Raw genomic sequence first — 18,146 nt, forward strand, 5'->3', positions numbered from 1 at the left:
CGGGCCTGATTTTCCCCATGGACATGAGGCCTTAAGCAGCAGTGAGAGCTGGACTAAGACCAAGTAGGCCACAAAGTTTGCCAGGGATGGCAGGACCAGAAGATGAAGACCACAGCTGCCCCCAGAAGAAGGTGAGGAAACTTAGCAGTAACACGTAATACTGTGTAGTAGAGTGTGGATGAGAAAATAGAGCTGAACAGGTAAGCCAGAGAGTAATCACCAAAGCAGCCTAAAACCAGCATCATAGCGGCTGGAGGTATTGAGATAGTCTCTGCTGCAAAGTGTCTGTAGAAGCACTTCACCATCAATGGAGCTGCACAAAAAACTGTCTGAATCTGGGCATTCTCTGTTACAAGCAGAGTCAACAAGAATCCTTCAAGGGTACATCAGTGATGTTTTTCAGCAATGCTGAATGCAGCTGGAGATAAAGAGAGCAACTCCATCGGAACATGGATGGGATGGTAAAGAGGCTATTTCTCATGGTTCCAGTAAATTTTATTTTCAGCCACTTTTAACAGATTTTGATTACTAAAGACTTTTGAGAGACGCTCCAGCACAGTTCAGTTGCTGTCAAAAATACACAGTTTACATAAATCACAGTAAAAATGTCAAAGAGATCCCGCAGATTGATCCTCAACCTTGAGCACTACCCCATGCTGGGATCTTCATCAGACTGAACAGATCGTTGTCTGGGCCTCATGCTAGTGGGCCAGAGATAGTATGGTGGGAATTTGGTGAGAGGGCCAAGAATTATCAGATATATCACCAGCAGTGAGTAGGAGCAGATAGGGCAACCACAGTTGTTGGTAACATCAGGAGTCAGGTGGTGGTGCATCTGGAGAGGAGGGTTTTAATGCTTTCAATGGCATGTGCGGAGAAAGTCAGATGAGCAGATAAAAGGCAGCGAGAAATGTATAATTCAATTTTAGCTGCAAGGATTTAGGGGTAATGAAATAGTTTTTGAGCAAAAGAAACCTTTGTGATTGCCAAAGTAAACCTTTGTTTGATTAACTCAGCTTGATGTTGACAGAAGGAACAAGATGTGAACAGGTTCTGCATGATACCATCTGTTCAATTGTCGTATGATTCTGCTGTGCATTGTGCAGCTAAGTATGGAGGACCCATAGCCTGTTCGCCTCATCGCATCCCTTCTGGGAGAAGAGATCCTCATGATGCTTCGACTAATCCCCACCCTTTATTGGCTGACAACACATTGCCCATGGCTAGTATTAGCTGATGGTGGTGATATGTCCCTACTATTTTCCTGCAACACCCTACTTTCTCTCTTGGGATCTACCGCTTCTACTCCCCCTTCCGAGCCCCCAAGCGTAGCTGCTCTGCTTTCACGCCATGTTGGGTCAAGTACCTCCTCATCTTTCAGCTCCTCTTCCTATACAGTCATATCATCTAGCCATTGTTTTCTTTCCATTTTAACTTTTAGTTTAGTTTTTAGGTTAGTTTTTAGTTTAAAGACAGGTACGCAATGTACGTAACAATCTAATAGGCCAGATTCAAAAGTGTCTGGACCACACTATGGAGCAGTTTTTCTTTTTGCTGGCATATAAACTTTCAGCAATTGCAGTATCCCACAGACTACAGCTCATTTTGTTTGTTTCCTGGAATATACTCTTTTACCAGGGTAAACCATCTTCTCCATAATGTAGAACAGTTTCCCCACACGATACAACAACTTCTGTCTGCTGTGCTGAGCTTCAAAATGGCACTGGTGCGTAGCACAGTGCTTATGATACTTATGACTGGCTCATGTCATTGGACATCTGGTAACATCACTAAGGTGCACAGCTTGCTGATTGGCTGCATGTGGACCTGCTTAAGGATGCAGTGATTTTTGGTACTGGCTTATCCAATTTTTGAAAAATGACTTAAAGGGGTTGTCCCGCGCAAGCAAGCTGTGTTAAGCACTTCAGTATGGCCATATTAATGCACTTTGTAATATACATCGTGCATTAAATATTGGCCATACAGAAGTCATACACTTACCCCCTCCAGTGTTGGCGTCCCCGTCTCCATGGTGCCGACCGAAGCCTTCTTCTCCCTCGATTAGACGCGCTTGTGCAGTCTTCTCTTCTGTTCTGTTGAATGGGGCCGCTCCGGCGTGCTCGCGCCGCACAGGTTTCCTGTGTAATACCATCTTTGTGCACCGACCGCATAGGCGAGGCCAAGGAACTCAAAGACTTCCCATTGCAGTGTTCAGCTATCTGACACCTACACAGAATGAATTGTGTGAGGACACATGTATTTCCCATTGCTATGTTACTCGCAGCACCATTGGTCACACAAGGTGGAGGCTGGGACCGAGCCTGACCCTGGGCCCGCTCACGTGCTTCCCACACAGAGTATTGCTGCATTGTAGAGATATGTAGAAGTGCTGGCACCTGAGTACCCTTTATGTCCACTTTTGCGGCTCCTGACAATTTTGTGGTGGAGGTGGCATGGGATTGGAATGATGATCGTAAATCAATTTATCATCAATTCTCAACAGCATTGTGGGCTATCGCCCACACTTTCAAGGAGATTCGCTACCTGGCCCTGCCAACCCTCTGCAGTGTGTGCCTCTGGTTCCTCCTCATCCAGTACGCACTTATAAATAGACATGAGGGTGGTGTGGCTATGAAGCGAGCGTGTGGCATGAGGGCAGCTGAATCTTTTGTGTGCGCTGTGGACACAGAGTCGTGCGGGGGGGTTGGACAGCAATGACAGCATGTAACCCAGGAGAAGAGGCAGTGGTGTCACCCGCAGGCAGTGATTGTCCTTGGTTGGACCTAGTGTGGTGCTTAGCTAAGATGTGCCAGTGCGTGTGCTTTGCTAATGACGGTTTGTTCCAAGTAAATTGTTAGGGGGGTGACCGCTAGGCTCTTTCCCCTTTTTTCACCTTCTTTTTTTTTGTACAGCAGATATATTAATGAAGACTTGCCCCCCAAAATGGATACCCCTGTTTGTCCTGTGCTCAGAAACATACCCATTGTGGCCCTAGTATTACGTCTGTATGCACAATGGGGCCCAAAATGAAAGGAGCAACCGGTGGCTTTCGGAACAGAAATTTTGCTTGAAGGAGATTTAGTCCCCATTGCCCACTTGTAGAGCCCTTGAGTATCCAAAACGATGGAAAACCCCCACAAGTGACCCCATTTTGAAAAGCAGGAAAAAATAATGATTTTCATTTTTTTTGCAATTGTGTCAATTTAAAAACAGTTTTTTTTGTTCAGCACACACATGAATGAAGACTTTCACCCCAAAATGGATCCCCCTGTTTGTCCCGTGTTCAGAAACATACCCATTGTTGCCCTAATCTACTTAAAGGAAACATGGCTAGGCCTATAATGGAAGGAGCACCCGTTGGATTTCAGGGTACAACGGAATAAATTCCAGGCCCTATTGCCCACTTGTAGAGCCATTGAGCGTCCAAAACGATAGAGAACCCCACAAATGACCCCATTTTAAAAACTACACCTCTTAACGAATTCATCTAGGGGTGTACTGCGTATTTTGACTGCACAGTATTTGAATGAATCTAAGCAAAGCAGAAGGAAAAAATTACGATTTTCATTTTATTGGCAATTTTGTCAATTTAAAAACAGTTTTTTTGTACAGTGTACATAGAAATGAAGACGTTCACCCCAAAATGGATACCCCCATTTGTCCCGTGTTCAGAAACATACCCATTGTGGCCTTAATCTACTTACAGGACCCATGGCAAGGCCTGTAATGCAGGGAATGCCCGCTGGATTTCAGGGTACAACTGAATAATTTCCAGGCCCCATTGCCCACTTATACGGAAAAAAAATTGACTTCATAAAAATAATCCCCCCTCCCCGCCATCCCTATTTTTTAGCATTCCCTAAATATTAGATAAAGGTAATAATATAAACTGCATTTTATGTCCAATGACAGGGGTAATTACGGAGGCTGGTTGGGTTGGGCACATGGGGCAAGAAAACCGTGTATCCCCTCTCCTCTCTCGCTTTTTTGGGGGTATTTCGTGACCTCAGCGGCGGGGATGGGGTGGAAAAAGTGGCGCTCTGAGGCTTTGCAATCTTGCTGCGGTGCGGCGGTCTCACACAGAAGGCGCTCAACAAGCTGCTCCTGGAACTGCATGAAGGCGAACGTTCCCGGGGCTTCTTGTAAATTACAGATTACAGGTAGCGGTCTGAATAACGCCGGGCTCACACGGCCGTATGCAGAATCCACTTGCGGAGGCCCGCAGCAGATTCCAGGTGTGAGCCCGGCTGTGACCCTGCGTATGGCCACGTAATGTACTGCGCATAACTGCCTACTCACACAGGCGGTCATGCGCAGTACACTGTTTTTTGCTTATATTTCCCGCGCTGTCGCTTAGAGATGACCCGGGTACCCGCTACCCTTCACAATGTGTTTGCATATGGGCTGCGGGTATATCCCCGCTCATAGAGCACAATCGGCTCTAAGTCGTGGATACCCGCGGTAAAATATAGCATGCCGTGTTCTGTTTCTGCGAGTGGATTACATAATTCCGACCCGCTAATCGAGGGGAATTGTGTAATCCAATGCATGTGATTGATCCGTGGATTACCGCTGATCAAGCGGATGCAGAACCCACTAATTCCTCTGCGGTCATGCGTGACCGGCCTAATGTTATATCGCTACTTTATCACGTGACCGGGGACCGCTGAACGAGGCCACCGGTCACTGCTCCAAGCACTCAGCGACCGTTGGTCGCTGGGAGCAAGGAGATTTAACATTTCCTGGGCTCCCCGGCTCCTGCGAATGTGTCCGGCATTTTGCTTGCGGGCGCATACCCAGTAGCTGTATGCATTGGATAACGGCGATCGCGTGACCAGTAACCGCATACCGCGGCTCCCCGTGACACCTCCAGGCTCTTGGCTACCTTTGATCCCTGGTGGCAGATTTTAAATTTCCTGCGCCGCCAGGCCTTCTGCTTTGACCGGCTTCGGGGCCTGAAGGACGAGGAGAGCGGGGAGCAGTGTGGCAGACTCGGGTGAGTAATTTCAGCTGCCCTGTTGGATCCGATCCATCAGAGCAGCTGAATCTTTAACTTTTTTCGACTTTTTAAAAACTTTTTTGCGATCGGTGCTATCGATTGGATAGCGCCGATTGCATCGCCGGGGGGGGGGGGGGGTCCCTGCAGCCCGCGATGACAGCTCCATGCTGTCGGCAACCTGCGGACACCGACAGCATGAAGCTGTCACATCCAGAGCCCGGGGGGCTTTATTCTCTGCATGACACATGTTTTTACGTCCTCAGAGAATAAAACCCACTCGGGCAGGACGTAAAAACACTATGGGCTGGTCGTTAAGGGGTTAACATATTAGTCTGTTAGTCAAATGTAATAAAAATAAGAAATAATTGGCAACGGCAGTACAACAGCACCCTCTTACACGTCCATCATTTTTTCAATGGCATAATAAATAAAATGTAATACATTTATTATTCATTGTCCCTTATGATACAATATCACATATGGAGGATGGGTAGTGTTGGCATAAACCAAGCGGAAACACCTTTTGTTGGATCTTGTGTTATCCAAGACTAGCCAGATGCTTAAAACCCCACAATGAAGCCATTTAGTAGATGTTTACCTCACTAATCTGGAAAGAATATTGGGTATCCATACCTCCCAACTTTTAGACAACAAAAAGAGGGTCAACTATAGCTGTATACGCAGCATGCCATAGCAAGTTTTTGTGACAAGCCACACCCATTTTACACAAAGTCACACCCTCTTTATCCCATAATAGTGCCCCTCAGTGCCCCTTCAATAGTAACAGTTCTTATTAGTGCCATCTCAATGCTAATAGTGCTCTTTCAAAAGTAATATTGCCCTTTAACAGTATTAAATAATATTGGCCCTCAATATTAATAGTTCACAAGAAAAAAACATACTCCTCTATCGCCGACGTCCGTTTCCATCTGTTGGAGAAGAAAATGACTCCAGGGAAATTGCTTTGGATCGCAGAGGCTTCAGAGGAAGAATAACTACCTGGCGATGTAGGATTGCCGCCCAGTCCAGGCAGTGACATTCACTACGAAGTAAGGCTGGAGCCAAGGATGCACAGCAGCTGTATAGAGCGTTGGCGATTCATTCTGATGCTGGCCACAGAGTAGCCTCAGGTCATGATGCCCTGTGCGAAATGGCCCTTTTGTCCCCCCCCCTCACCCCCACACTCCACTTTTCATTGCTATGTACCTGGCACGGTTTTTCTTTTTTCTTTTTATGGCTTTCACTGTGCAGTAAAAATCAAACATTAACTTTATTCTGAGACAGCATGATTACAGTGATACTAAAATTGTAATGCTTTTTTCTGGGTGAGCTCTAATTTTGGGGGGTTTTTTGGAGCTTATAATGACTATTTGACCTTTTGTTTCTTTTTCTTGGGAGGTAAAGTAACCAAAAAACAACAATTCTGGCACTGTGTATGTCTCCATTTATGCTATTTACTGTGTGGGATAAAAAATGTGTTATTTTAATAGTTTACACCTTTTCGGAAGCACTGAGAGCAATTCTTTTCCTTATTTATATTTTTTACATCTATATTTTTATGTAAGAAATGGAAATAAGGTGATTTTTATAGTTTATGTAATTTAAAAAAAATATTTTTTAAATATTTTAATCATATTATTTGGTTTTACAATATACAGCAGTACTCATTGATTGCAGTGGATTGTTTATGTATTATCATACTCAGAGGCATAACTTGAAGCTCTCAGGCCCTGATTCAAAACTTGTAACAGGGCCCCCAACTATAATGCTTTACTTATAGTACTGGGTTCCCTATATGGAGAAGAGAGGCCTTATGGGCCCGGGTGCAACCGCATCCCCTGCATCCTCTATAGTTACGCCCCCGATCATACTATTACATTCTACTGTGATTACATCGTGGTGGGGAAAGTGTGGGTCCATTCCTCTTGGATGCAGCAGTCAGCAACGACTACTGCATCTAATGGGTTTAATGTCCGGGACTTGTCTCCAATCCCAGCCCTTACTGTAGAAGCCCAGCTGCCATTGGACAGCTGAGCTTCTCCTCTTTGTGCCTGGCTATAGCTACAGTTATACATTAATGTGCCACTTATATTTTATCCATTGAGCCACCATACTCTTACTAAGTAAAGAACAGTATAAAGATCAGTATTACCAATAATTACACTGTACAAAGGCCAAATAATACCACCATACTGTTGTGCAATCCCCCTTCTAGAGTAACCCAGATAGTAATAATGCCACCTGTGGTGCCCCACACAGTAGTATTATCCCTCTATTTATAACAGTAACTTCTGCCTTTAGTGACCCTCACACATTAAAAGTGTCTCCACTTAACAATATAGCCTTTTTTATGTCCTCACTCACTATTAATACCCACTTTTGAAGCTACTCAGTAAAACTAATCCTTTAGTCCCCAAGCACTATAAGAAAGAAGGCCCCCATTTGCCCCCTTTTAAAAAAATTGCCCCACATGTCCTTTTTTTAGAAAGATTGTCCAATTCCATGTAATAAACTAAAAAGCAATACATACTTACCTCCTCTGTAGCTCTCTGGCTGCTGGTAGTCAGCGCTGATGACCCCTGCTGGCTTCTGGGTGGTGTGCTCCTGTAATAAGTATCAGCATTAGTGAGTAGAGGAAATGCCTGCAGTGATCATGTATGTATCACATGATTGCGTTACCAGGAACTCTGGGGGCGACAGTGGCACCGACTACCGGTGGCCAGGAAGCAAAAGGGTAGATGAGTTTGCACTGATTTTTATTTTATTACATACATTTAAAAAAGGACTCACATGGCCTGCTGTTGCATCTTAGCAGCTGGTGGCCTGCACCTTGCGTGACCACACAGGTCGCACCTAGCTAAAGCCGGCCATGGTCCGAGGTGACTGCAGTGTGGGCTGGGACATGCCACCTACTGCCTGGGACTGTGGGACAGTATCCCAAATCCTGAACTGTCCCCCCGCACAATCTGGAACTTTTAGGAGGCATTGGTATCTCTATAGTACAAGAAGATTGAGACATATAATGAAGTAGGGAAATAGGACCAAATTTTGAATTTACGCAAAATTACACTATTGAGGAGTTATGTAGTACGGACAACCTCATTTTAGTGGGCAGGTTTTATATTGATGTGTACCTCATAGATCAGATGTTATTGTTAAGCGATTACTAACCTTCTCTATGGACCTGTCCTTGGCCCAGTGTTGTTCAACATTTTTATAAATGATCTGGAAGAGGCAACTGAAAAAAACTAATCAAATTTACTGATAACACAAAGTTAGGAGGGATAGCTAACACTATGTTTCAGATCAATGGTAAAGTATTGTGGTAGCTGTCAGTTCACAAGCAAGAATGTTACTACCCATCATCACTCTACCGACCATACAGTGACTACAGGACTGATCAAAGACAGAAAGTGGTAAAATAAACAATGATATTGTGACTCACACATGATGTCAGCTCTAATTAGCACCGTCATTTTTTTCTCCATCCAGTGCAGACCAACATGACAACGTCTCCTGGATGCAACTGGGTTCTACACAGATTGCCACACAGATGTTTTTGGTTCTTTGCTTTTTCCTATAAACTTTTAATAGTGCCACACACAGCTTCCCCTACATACTGTATAACAGTGTAACTCACAGCACCCCCTGAGTAATGAAAAAAAGCTATACTGTCCCAATGCAATGCACAATGACCCACACTGTCCTTCTGTAGTAGTAAATAGCCATACTGTAGTAATATATGGCCTTGATTTCCCTTGTAGTAATAAATAACCACAGTTTCACCCTCTAGTAATAGATGTACTGACCCTCCTATTGTAATAATAGTCATTTTGTCCCGCTGTAATAACAAATAGCTTTTCCCCAAAGTAATAAATAGCAGTACTGTGCCCTGTAGTCAAAATAACCATAATGTTCCCCTGTAGTAATAACAGCCACAATGTTTTCCTGTAGTAATAAATAGCAGTAATGTCCTTCTCTATCTGAACCCAGACCGCCATGAAGACTTTGTCCAACCTTGAGTCGTTTCTCTACACTCTCCCCATCCTGCCACTACCCAAAGTGCCCCGGCCCAGTAGTAGTGTCTCCACTAAGTAATAATTCTCTTATAGTGCTCACAAGAAATAATGTGCCCTTCGTGCCCCTAGAAACTGATAGTTACGCTCTCTGTGCCCCCTAATAAATAATATCCCCTCTCTGTGTCCCATCTTGCTCTTCACTTCTCATTAGTAGGTCATGCTCTGATGGACAGCCTGTGTATCTTCATTTGTACTCCCATGTATCCTGCTGTAAGTTTGCTCCTTGGATGTTAGATGGCAAGATAGCTGAAGATACAAGACTGTCCAGATGTGTGCCGGACGGTGTGACGACCATACTCAACTAATAAGGAGTTAAGCACAGTTACATTTTCATCGGCTACCCAAGCAATCAGAACCCAAGTGGCAGAACTGCTCTACCCGGGAGACTTGCCAACTCTTCAGTGAGTGCGGGCGGTGTCTCTTTTTTCATGGAGCCTCAGGGGTGTTCCAAGAGAATTGGCAAAGATGCAGATAATGCATAGCTGCAGCTTTATGTAATCTGTAAATATATGAGCAGTATTTACTCCCGAAGCATAATTCGGTTTACACTCTGCCACGTGGCTGAGCCGTTATGCTCCCGGCCACTTCCCTGAGGATTAACAGGAGCCGATAATTACTTTAATGAGTTTTGGCCTGATATTAATGTCATCATAGTCTGCACGTTACATTAGAAATAATACCAGACATGACGTAACCAGGAACTAAAGGCAGTTTACTTCAAAGAGTATGTACACGTGGCCCACACCCACAGAGCCCTATATAATCCCGCACATCCCTGCACTAGCAGAAGACCACAGCCGGTACATCTCAGTGGTAAGTACCTGCTACTAATCTCTAACTCTTCATATCCATACAGAAATAATCTCTGCATAGCATTTTGTACCTGCCAACTGTCATACTAGTGATACACTGTAACTAACCCTTCAAATTGTCAAGCTTACGATAGATCTCCATTCACTGAAAGCAAGCAGAGGTTCTGCAAATGCTGAATTTTCTAGTTACAATTTGTTTTTCACAGCTAGAAGGTAAAACTCCAGAACTGACCATGAGACCGATCTCTGTGCTGCTGCTGCTGTCGCTGAGTGAGTATTTCTTCGTGTTTAGAGCGGATTTCCACTTTTCCAAGTATTTCTGATCTTAATTTATAAATTCTTGATTTACATTTTTTGTATTGATTGTTTTGATATTTCATGTTTTCTCTGTTTACATACAAAGATACATTTAGAGTTCTACATGGTGACAGAGTCTGATATATGTTGCGGTTCTGTTGCATTATTAGCTGCTATTTTTGCTAAAGGAGGGAAAAACACGGCAGTCCTGCAAATAGACTGTGAATGACAGTCTCAGTATCGCCCCCTGTAGTACAGCATGGGCATAGGGGAAAATGCATTTCCTTAAGCAAGGGCTGGACTTTGGGACATTCAACATATGTGATCACATAGCCCCCCCTCCTGAAGGTGGAACCAGAGTAGACCTGGCACCCACGGCTTGTGACCACTACAGATCTCAGTATTACTTGTGTAGTAGCATTGGTCATGTATTGTACATCACTTTTATTAGCTGACTGTATGTGTGAAGCTTCCATCTGATCACTGTGTAGCAGTATTATTTGAGCACTACATGTTGATATTTATTAATAAAGACAAATTAGACATCTGATTCCTGCTGATTTGTGCTTTACAGATGCAGCCTTCATGCTGACCGACGCATTCTTTCTGCCATTTGGTTGTGAGTATTATACATCATAATGGTCCGTCTATCCACCCTTTACACTTTTATGTTCTGTATATTCCCTGATGACTATTACTGCTGCTCAGTGAACATATCCCAGCAATCTCTGCTCTCTCCATTACCCAGAAATCACTTGTATGGAAAACTTAAAGGGTGTGTACAAATTTGCAACTAATTCTGAATTGCTCCAATACATCTAATAGCATGGGCATAGTGATAGAATGTATTTCTTTAAGCCAGGGCCGGACTTTGGGGTGTGTAGCCTGTGTGATTACATAGCCCCCTACTGAAGGTGAAGCTATAGGTCACCCAGCACCCACGGCTTGTGCCCACTACAGATCTCACTATTTCCCATCTAGTTGTGATAGTTATATATTATATATCACTTTTATTACTGTTGGTTACTGATTGCAGGGAGATGTTATTTCATTGTTGCTAATTTTTATGCACATTACATTTTTGATGGATTAGTTGTATTTTGAAATGAACACAATATGTCTTGTTCCAACTTATGATGAACTCAGTTTTTGAACACATAATGTCATTTATATCATTTCCATCATAAATCTGTTATTTGCTGCATGCAGGGATGATTTTACAATATAAGCTCACCTTAAAACCAAGAGGTTGTAATTCCATATAAAGTTACATATTGATATATTAGCCCTTCTTTGATAGGATTTTACCAACTCTCTCATCTATTGAACTTGTACACTACCGGTCAGAAGTTTTAGAACACTTACATTTTTCTAGTTTTTATTCATGTTTACACAGTTTAATGTCTCAAATGTGCACTAAAATGACAGCAGAGAACAAATAAACACGTTAAGATGAATAAAAATAATGGATTCATTTTCTCCAAATTCAATCCAGATTTTTGACTTCTCCCAGTCGCCCCTCTAGCTGATAGAACAGGCTTACACAATCGAGGATTTCTTTTTACAGTTACATTCAATTATTGTTCAGACGTTTCTTCCCCACATTGTTGTAGAAGTTCCCACAAATGTGCTGCACTTGTAGGTTGCTTTACTTTCACCCTTCTGTCCAGTTCATTCCAAGCAAGCTCAGTGGCGTTTAGGTCCAGAGACTGTGCCGGCCATTTCATTTATTAAATCCTACCGGCTTCTTCTTGTCTTCTTAGAAGTATGTTTTGGGTCATTTCCTTACTGTAACATGAACCCCTAACCAACTAGCTGTATATCAGAGGGTATTGCATGGGGTATAAATTGCTGTGGTTGCCCTTTTTATCCAGTGTGCCAGTCACCCCGTGCAAGTTGCCAACTCTGAAACCATCAAAAGAGCCCCAGACTATCATACCTCTCCTCCATGTTAGATAGCTGGTGTCACACACTACTGGATGGCAAACAAAAAACCCTACATGATGTACCAAAGGTGTCAAATTTTGATTCATCAGTCCATAAGCCCCTCTTCCATTCTTCAGTAGTTATTGGAGGTGCTGCTTGGTCCAGGTAAGTCTTTTTTTCTTTGTTTTGGAATCATAGCAGTGGCTTTCTTACTAAGGCTCTACTTGTCAAACCTGCAGATAGAAGCTTTGTCTATGTATTTGTCTGGTATTTTTTGCTGTGTTAAGTTGTGCTTGAAGATGTTGTGAGGTGCCAATCACCCAAACTTCTGACTCTCAAAAATTTGTCAGCTGAATCTGTAGTGGGCTTTAGTCTGTCAGATCTCTTCCTATCAGAGTTTTGCCAGTTTATCAGTGCTTTTCATGGTGTAGAAAACTGTACTAACTAATTACCATCTTGAGTTTCAAGCAGGGGTATAAAACTTATGTTCAACGAGGGGCACATCAGACTTATGGTTGCCTTCAAATGGCCGATTGTAATTCTAAGACTGTATAGTAATAGGGTCCCCCTTAGCGTCCTTAGTAGTAGTGCTTCTACAGTGGCCCCAGTAGTAAGTGACACCTATATTGGTGGCTGCAGTAGTAATAGTGACCCCTATATTGGCCAAGGTAGTAATAGTGACCACCATATTAGCCACAGTAGTAATAGTGACCTCCATTTTAGCCACAGTAGTAATAGCAACCCCCTGATATTGGCCCCAGCAGTAATAGCAACCACCTGATTTGCCTCTGGCTGGGTAGCATCCCTATAGACACTCCACTCACCCAGCCTGCAACCGCAATCTGGCGGCAGCAGTGCAGAGTCTGAGACTGCTGACCTCTCCCCTCGGTATCTGCCTTGCATACAGGACCAAATGGAGAAACAATACTGGTAGCCCAGTCCTACTCACCAATACATATCAACAGGCAGTAGGATAAGATTTATCTAACTTCTCTATTTATTGCATCAATTAAAAGCAACAGATATGCGTTTCGGGTTAGGCCCCTTCATCAGTCAGGCTGGGATAGACTAGGTTAAAGAAAAGAAATCTGTAAACATAAAGAGTGTTTTTTCGTACTCTCTTATGTTTCTGGATTTCTTTATTTATTTTCGGAAGCCTAGTCTAACCCAGCCTGACTGATGAAGGGGCCTGACCCGAAACGCTTATCTGCTGGTTTTAATTGACGCAATAAAAAGGGAAGCTGGATAAATCTTATTCCACTGCCTGTTGATATTCATTGGAGAGCAGTGGCTCTTTACCAGTATTGTTTCTCCATTTGTTCCATTCTGTCCACCAGTTGGTGGCTTTATCAGGTCAGCAGCGCCTCCTAGTGAAATTAATTTTCACACAAATCTACACTCTTTTTTTTTTCTTCAACTCCTTGAGGCTTCTGGTCCCCGGACATCCTACTGGGCTCCGGTCCCTCATACACACCGGGTTTGCTCCCTTTTCTATCTCTCTGCATACAGGACGGTGCACACAGACACCAGGGGCAGAGGTCAGCAGCCACAGCATGGCCCAGAGCTGCACGCTGAATGAGTAGAATGTCTGTTAGGTCTCTGAGAGGTCTGTGACACTCCAAAGACTCCAGCATCTTCAAATGCCTGTTTGCTGCTCCTCAGCAGCCTTTTTACTGCTGCCCCTTTAAATAAGATTCATTTGTCTGGCATAGACTTTCCTTATTAAGCCTTTATCAGATCATATTTGCCTGTGTTGTAACATAGTATGTAAGGACAAATGCAGACATTTGTCCATCCATTTCAGACTATAACAACCCCCCCCCCCCCCCTGCGCCGCCCCCCAATGTTAATCCAGAGGAATATATAAAAACAACCCTGCAATGAGATAAAAGCCAATTCACCCTATTTAATGGGAAAACATGCCTTACCGACTCCAATCTGGCAATTAGAATAATCCCTGGACCAACAACCCTTCTGTAGTTATTAGTGAATGTAACATGTATCATTGTAACACTCAAAAAAGAGATCCAGGCCCCACTTGTACTCCTTTATTCACGTCCTCAGCAGATAGTTCCATAGTCTCACTCTTACAGTAAAGAACCCCTTTCTATGTCGGCGTAGAAACATTTTTTCCTCTAGGCATAGATCTCTTGGCAGTCTAATTAGCAAGCCGGTCTGAGACTGACAACACATCAAGGAGATGAGAAAAAAACAAACACTTTATTTTAAGATCTAAAACCTAGATGCTCGTTTTACTGAAATCCTAATAATATTTACCTTGCATAATATTTTTCAGCAGTGTATAGCGGTATTATTTGAGCACCACATGGTGGCATTTCTTAAGGTGAACAGGGAGAAAAACAGACCTGATTTCTGCTGATTTCTGCTTTGCAGGTGGGGGCTCACAGGGCAGTAACTATCTATTCCCACCATCAAATTGTGATGATTATGAAGAACCGCCATGTGAAAATTGTGGTGGTTGGGACACAAGTGATGGTAAGTCATGTGATGGTAAATCTTGTGGTGAGTAGCCAACTGATGATCAGCCATGCGGTGATGATGCCTGTTACTTCCTGGAGTATTTTATTCTGAAACAGGCACAAATATAACAAATACTCAGTGTGTGACCATGAGAATGTAAGATTCAGCAAATGTATTAAGATGCATGCGCCTCTCTATAAGTTTGGCGCACCTTACTCCAGCGCACTGTTGCTAAAAGCTGGTGTAAGATCCCCAGTATGTAGTGAATTCCCCGCATACATTTGCATAGTAGCTGTATGCACATCACAGCAGATTTAGGCGGCTGCACACGGCCGTGATGGGCTCCACCGCAGAATTCCGCGGCGGAGCCCCTCACGGCGACCCCCAGAGACCCCAATATTTACCTCTGGATCTGGAGTCTTCCGTCCCACATGACGCTTCGGCGCACATGCGCCGCAGCATCATGTGACGCGCCGGCCACGTCATATGACACGCCCACAGCGTCACATGACGCACCGGCCGCGTCAAAGGACGCGGCTGGCGGTGGGTGGGCAAGCGGTATCACGCTATCTTCCGCTACAGCGGAAGATAGCGTGACGGATGGGCTTCCATTGACTGTGATTTCACGGTGCGGAATTCCATCGTGAGCATTGAGCTATTAGGTTCAATAGAACCTAATAGCTGCGGGCAACGCGGCGGAAATCCGTCCGTGGGAAAGAGCCCTTAGAATGGAGACTATTTGCAAAGTTGCTTTTTTAAAAAACAGAACTGGCCTTGGGGCGATCACAGAAATCCAAAAACAAGTATCTTTTTTGAAACCTGCAAAAATGAAAATCAGAAATGCTGTGGGATTTCCCTTGTCCATATTTTGTGCCATGGGCTGTCCGTGAATGTTGTTTCTGGTCAGCTTCAGATCCATGTTCCGAGTGATGCAAGCAAACAGAGTTAACCACTGAGCCAGTATCAAATCATTGGACTACGGTATCTTACTTATTTTATTTTTTTTGTTAATTCACTTTTTATTGAAAAAGTTTTCAAATACAAGGTATGTATGAGTTTGAACGTGCACTTTACAAACTTATAGCTTGACATTACAAGAATCAGATATATTGTTTATGAAATTGTCAGCTAGCTCAGACAGAGTTTTTATCTATGTCCTAAAGTCAGTACCAGCAGGTCTCTCCCGCCCAGTTTTGTTTGCTTAAAGGCTTTATTTGCTGAGCCGGAGTGAGCCGCTACCTTCTTTTCATAAGCGAACTCATACATCTGGAAATCTGTAATAACCATACCTAATGTTTATCGAAAAATAACAAGGGGGGTAGGGGAGGGTAGAGGGCGGGGAGAGAAGGGCAGGGAGGGGGGGTGGGGTGGCGCTGTTATCCACAGGGTGGAGTCGGGGTTTCCGGCCCACCCTGTTTGTGTTGTTAGCTTCTGCCTGCGTTCCGTTTGATCTGTTGCTCCTGAGACCATTTACCTTGTCTATCTGCGCGTGTCCCTGTTTGCAAGTTGACGCGCCCTCTGTTTGTGGGATGCCAGAGTCATTGGCGAGATCTTAACCAGACCAGGATAGTCTGGATAGATTGCCGCGTCTCCGCCGGGGGATAGCGGAGAGGCAGCCCTCAGAGGGCGCGCCCGATTCGCTGTCTTATGAGCTAAGTTCCCACTTTAGCCTCAGGGCTATTATTTCGTACAGGGTTGCGAGATGGTTTTGTCTAGTGGCTAGTAGGGGTGGTCTACTTCCTAGTCTGTGTTTCACCCTCCTCACTCTTTGGGGTGTATGTGGGTATAGTATATTCATGTATGATTTGTTTTAATTACGTTTCGTCTGGGGGGGAACTCTGAATCTCAGAGCCTAATCATTTGTTGTGTTGTTAGATTGGTAGCTAACCCAAGGCGACCATATGTTTAGGAAGGACGTGTATGTTGAGTTTGTCCAACTCAGGATCTCCTCGAACTGATGTATCTGAGCCATCTTTTCTTTCCACATTTTTATGGAGGGGGGTGTTGTACTTCTCCAGTATAGGGGGATCAATGCTTTTGCTGCTGCTAACATGAAAGAGATGAGTTTGTCTTTTTGAGGGTTAAATGTCTTATTTGGTTTACTTAGAATTATTACGTCCTGGGATAGCTTGAAGGCATTCTTGAGAATTATTGTGATTTCCTTTTCAATTTCTGTCCAGAAGGGTTTTATTATCTTGCAGCTCCACCATATGTGAGGGTATGAGCCTACATTCTCTTGGCAGCGCCAACACTTATTTGAGTCAGAGAGTTTATAGTTGAAAAGCCACTCGGGGGTCTTATACCATCTGGACAGAAGTTTATAGTGGTTTTCTTGGAGGCGTACGCATGGTGAGATACCGTAGGCGGATTTAAATATTGTTTTAAGTTTAGCATCTGATATTTTTATATCTAGTTCCTTCTCCCAGGACGTGATAAAGGCTGGTCTAATTAAATTGTGGGTTGATATAAAGTTTTTGGTTATGTGGGATATTCTCCTATATTCTGTATTTGGGTTTTTTATTAATCTTTCGAATTCTGTTGTCGGTCTTGTTGAGAGATGTTCTCTTTTGAAAATTGTGATTACATTTGAGATGTGCGCGATGTGTAGCTCTTGCAGCTTTTTTTGTGCGCATAGGGTGTTTATTATAGAAGTGGGTTCTTCGTGCATGAGTGTTTGTAGGTCATGGATTGAAAATCTTTCAAAAGTGTTCCAGAGGTTCTCTGGAATCCAAGGCTTAGAATTCTTGAAGACATGAGGGAGTAAGTTTAGGGGTGTACAGGGGGATGGTGGGGGTGCTAATTCGTATGATAGAGAGTCCCAGGTCTCGCAGATGCCTCTCAGCAGTATATCAAAGCCTTTAGAGCGATATATTATAGGGTTGGGGAGCCACATGTCCCTGAGGAAGTTGTCACCATAGGTTAATTGTGCGATTTCCCTTAACTTGTGTTTTTTTAACGGGGCTATTAGATCTAACCACCTGTTCAAGTTTATTGCCTTGTAGTAGTCTAGCATATTAGGGAGCCCCCCCCCCCCATATTGCTTTCTCTTCGACATTAGTGAATATGCTATCCTCGGGCGTTTATATTTCCAGAAGAAGCGTGAGAATTGTGTTCTAATTTTCTTGAAAAAAGAATTGGGAATGTGTATTGGTAGCATTTGGAGCTTGTATAGGATTTTAGGTAATATGTAAGTTTTAATAGGATTTTTTCTTCCAAACCAAGAGATAATCGGTAAGTTATATGCAGAGAGAAGCATTTCTATCTCTGTTAGTAGCGGCCCCATATTGCTTTCATAGAGTTTTGTTAAGTTATTTGTGATTTTGATACCTAGATAATCTATGTAGCGTTCTGCCCATATATATGGGGAAGTTTTCTTCACTTCCTCTGCTCTGTGGGGAGGTAGTGAGATATTTAAAATAACTGATTTGTTTTTATTGACTTTTAGGTTGGAGAAGCTACCATAGAGATCTAGTAGTTGATTCAGACTATTAAAGGGGTTGTCCCGTGAAAGCAAGTGGGTCTATACACTTCTGTATGGCCATATTAATGCAC

At 43.5% G+C, this 18,146-nt stretch overlaps 1 protein-coding gene across 1 annotated transcript in view; it reads left to right on the forward strand.

The window, feature by feature from the left end:
- Positions 1 to 18,146, forward strand: part of LOC136631961 (short-chain collagen C4-like) — a 471,326-nt gene that overhangs the window by 420,396 nt on the left and 32,784 nt on the right. The window contains exons 3-4 of the mRNA XM_066606484.1: positions 10,762 to 10,806; positions 14,508 to 14,609. Coding sequence (XP_066462581.1) covers positions 10,762 to 10,806; positions 14,508 to 14,609 — 147 coding nt within the window. The remainder of the gene's footprint in view (positions 1 to 10,761; positions 10,807 to 14,507; positions 14,610 to 18,146) is intronic.

This window comes from Eleutherodactylus coqui, chromosome 6 (assembly GCF_035609145.1).
Source record: "Eleutherodactylus coqui strain aEleCoq1 chromosome 6, aEleCoq1.hap1, whole genome shotgun sequence".
NCBI lineage: Eukaryota > Metazoa > Chordata > Amphibia > Anura > Eleutherodactylidae > Eleutherodactylus > Eleutherodactylus coqui.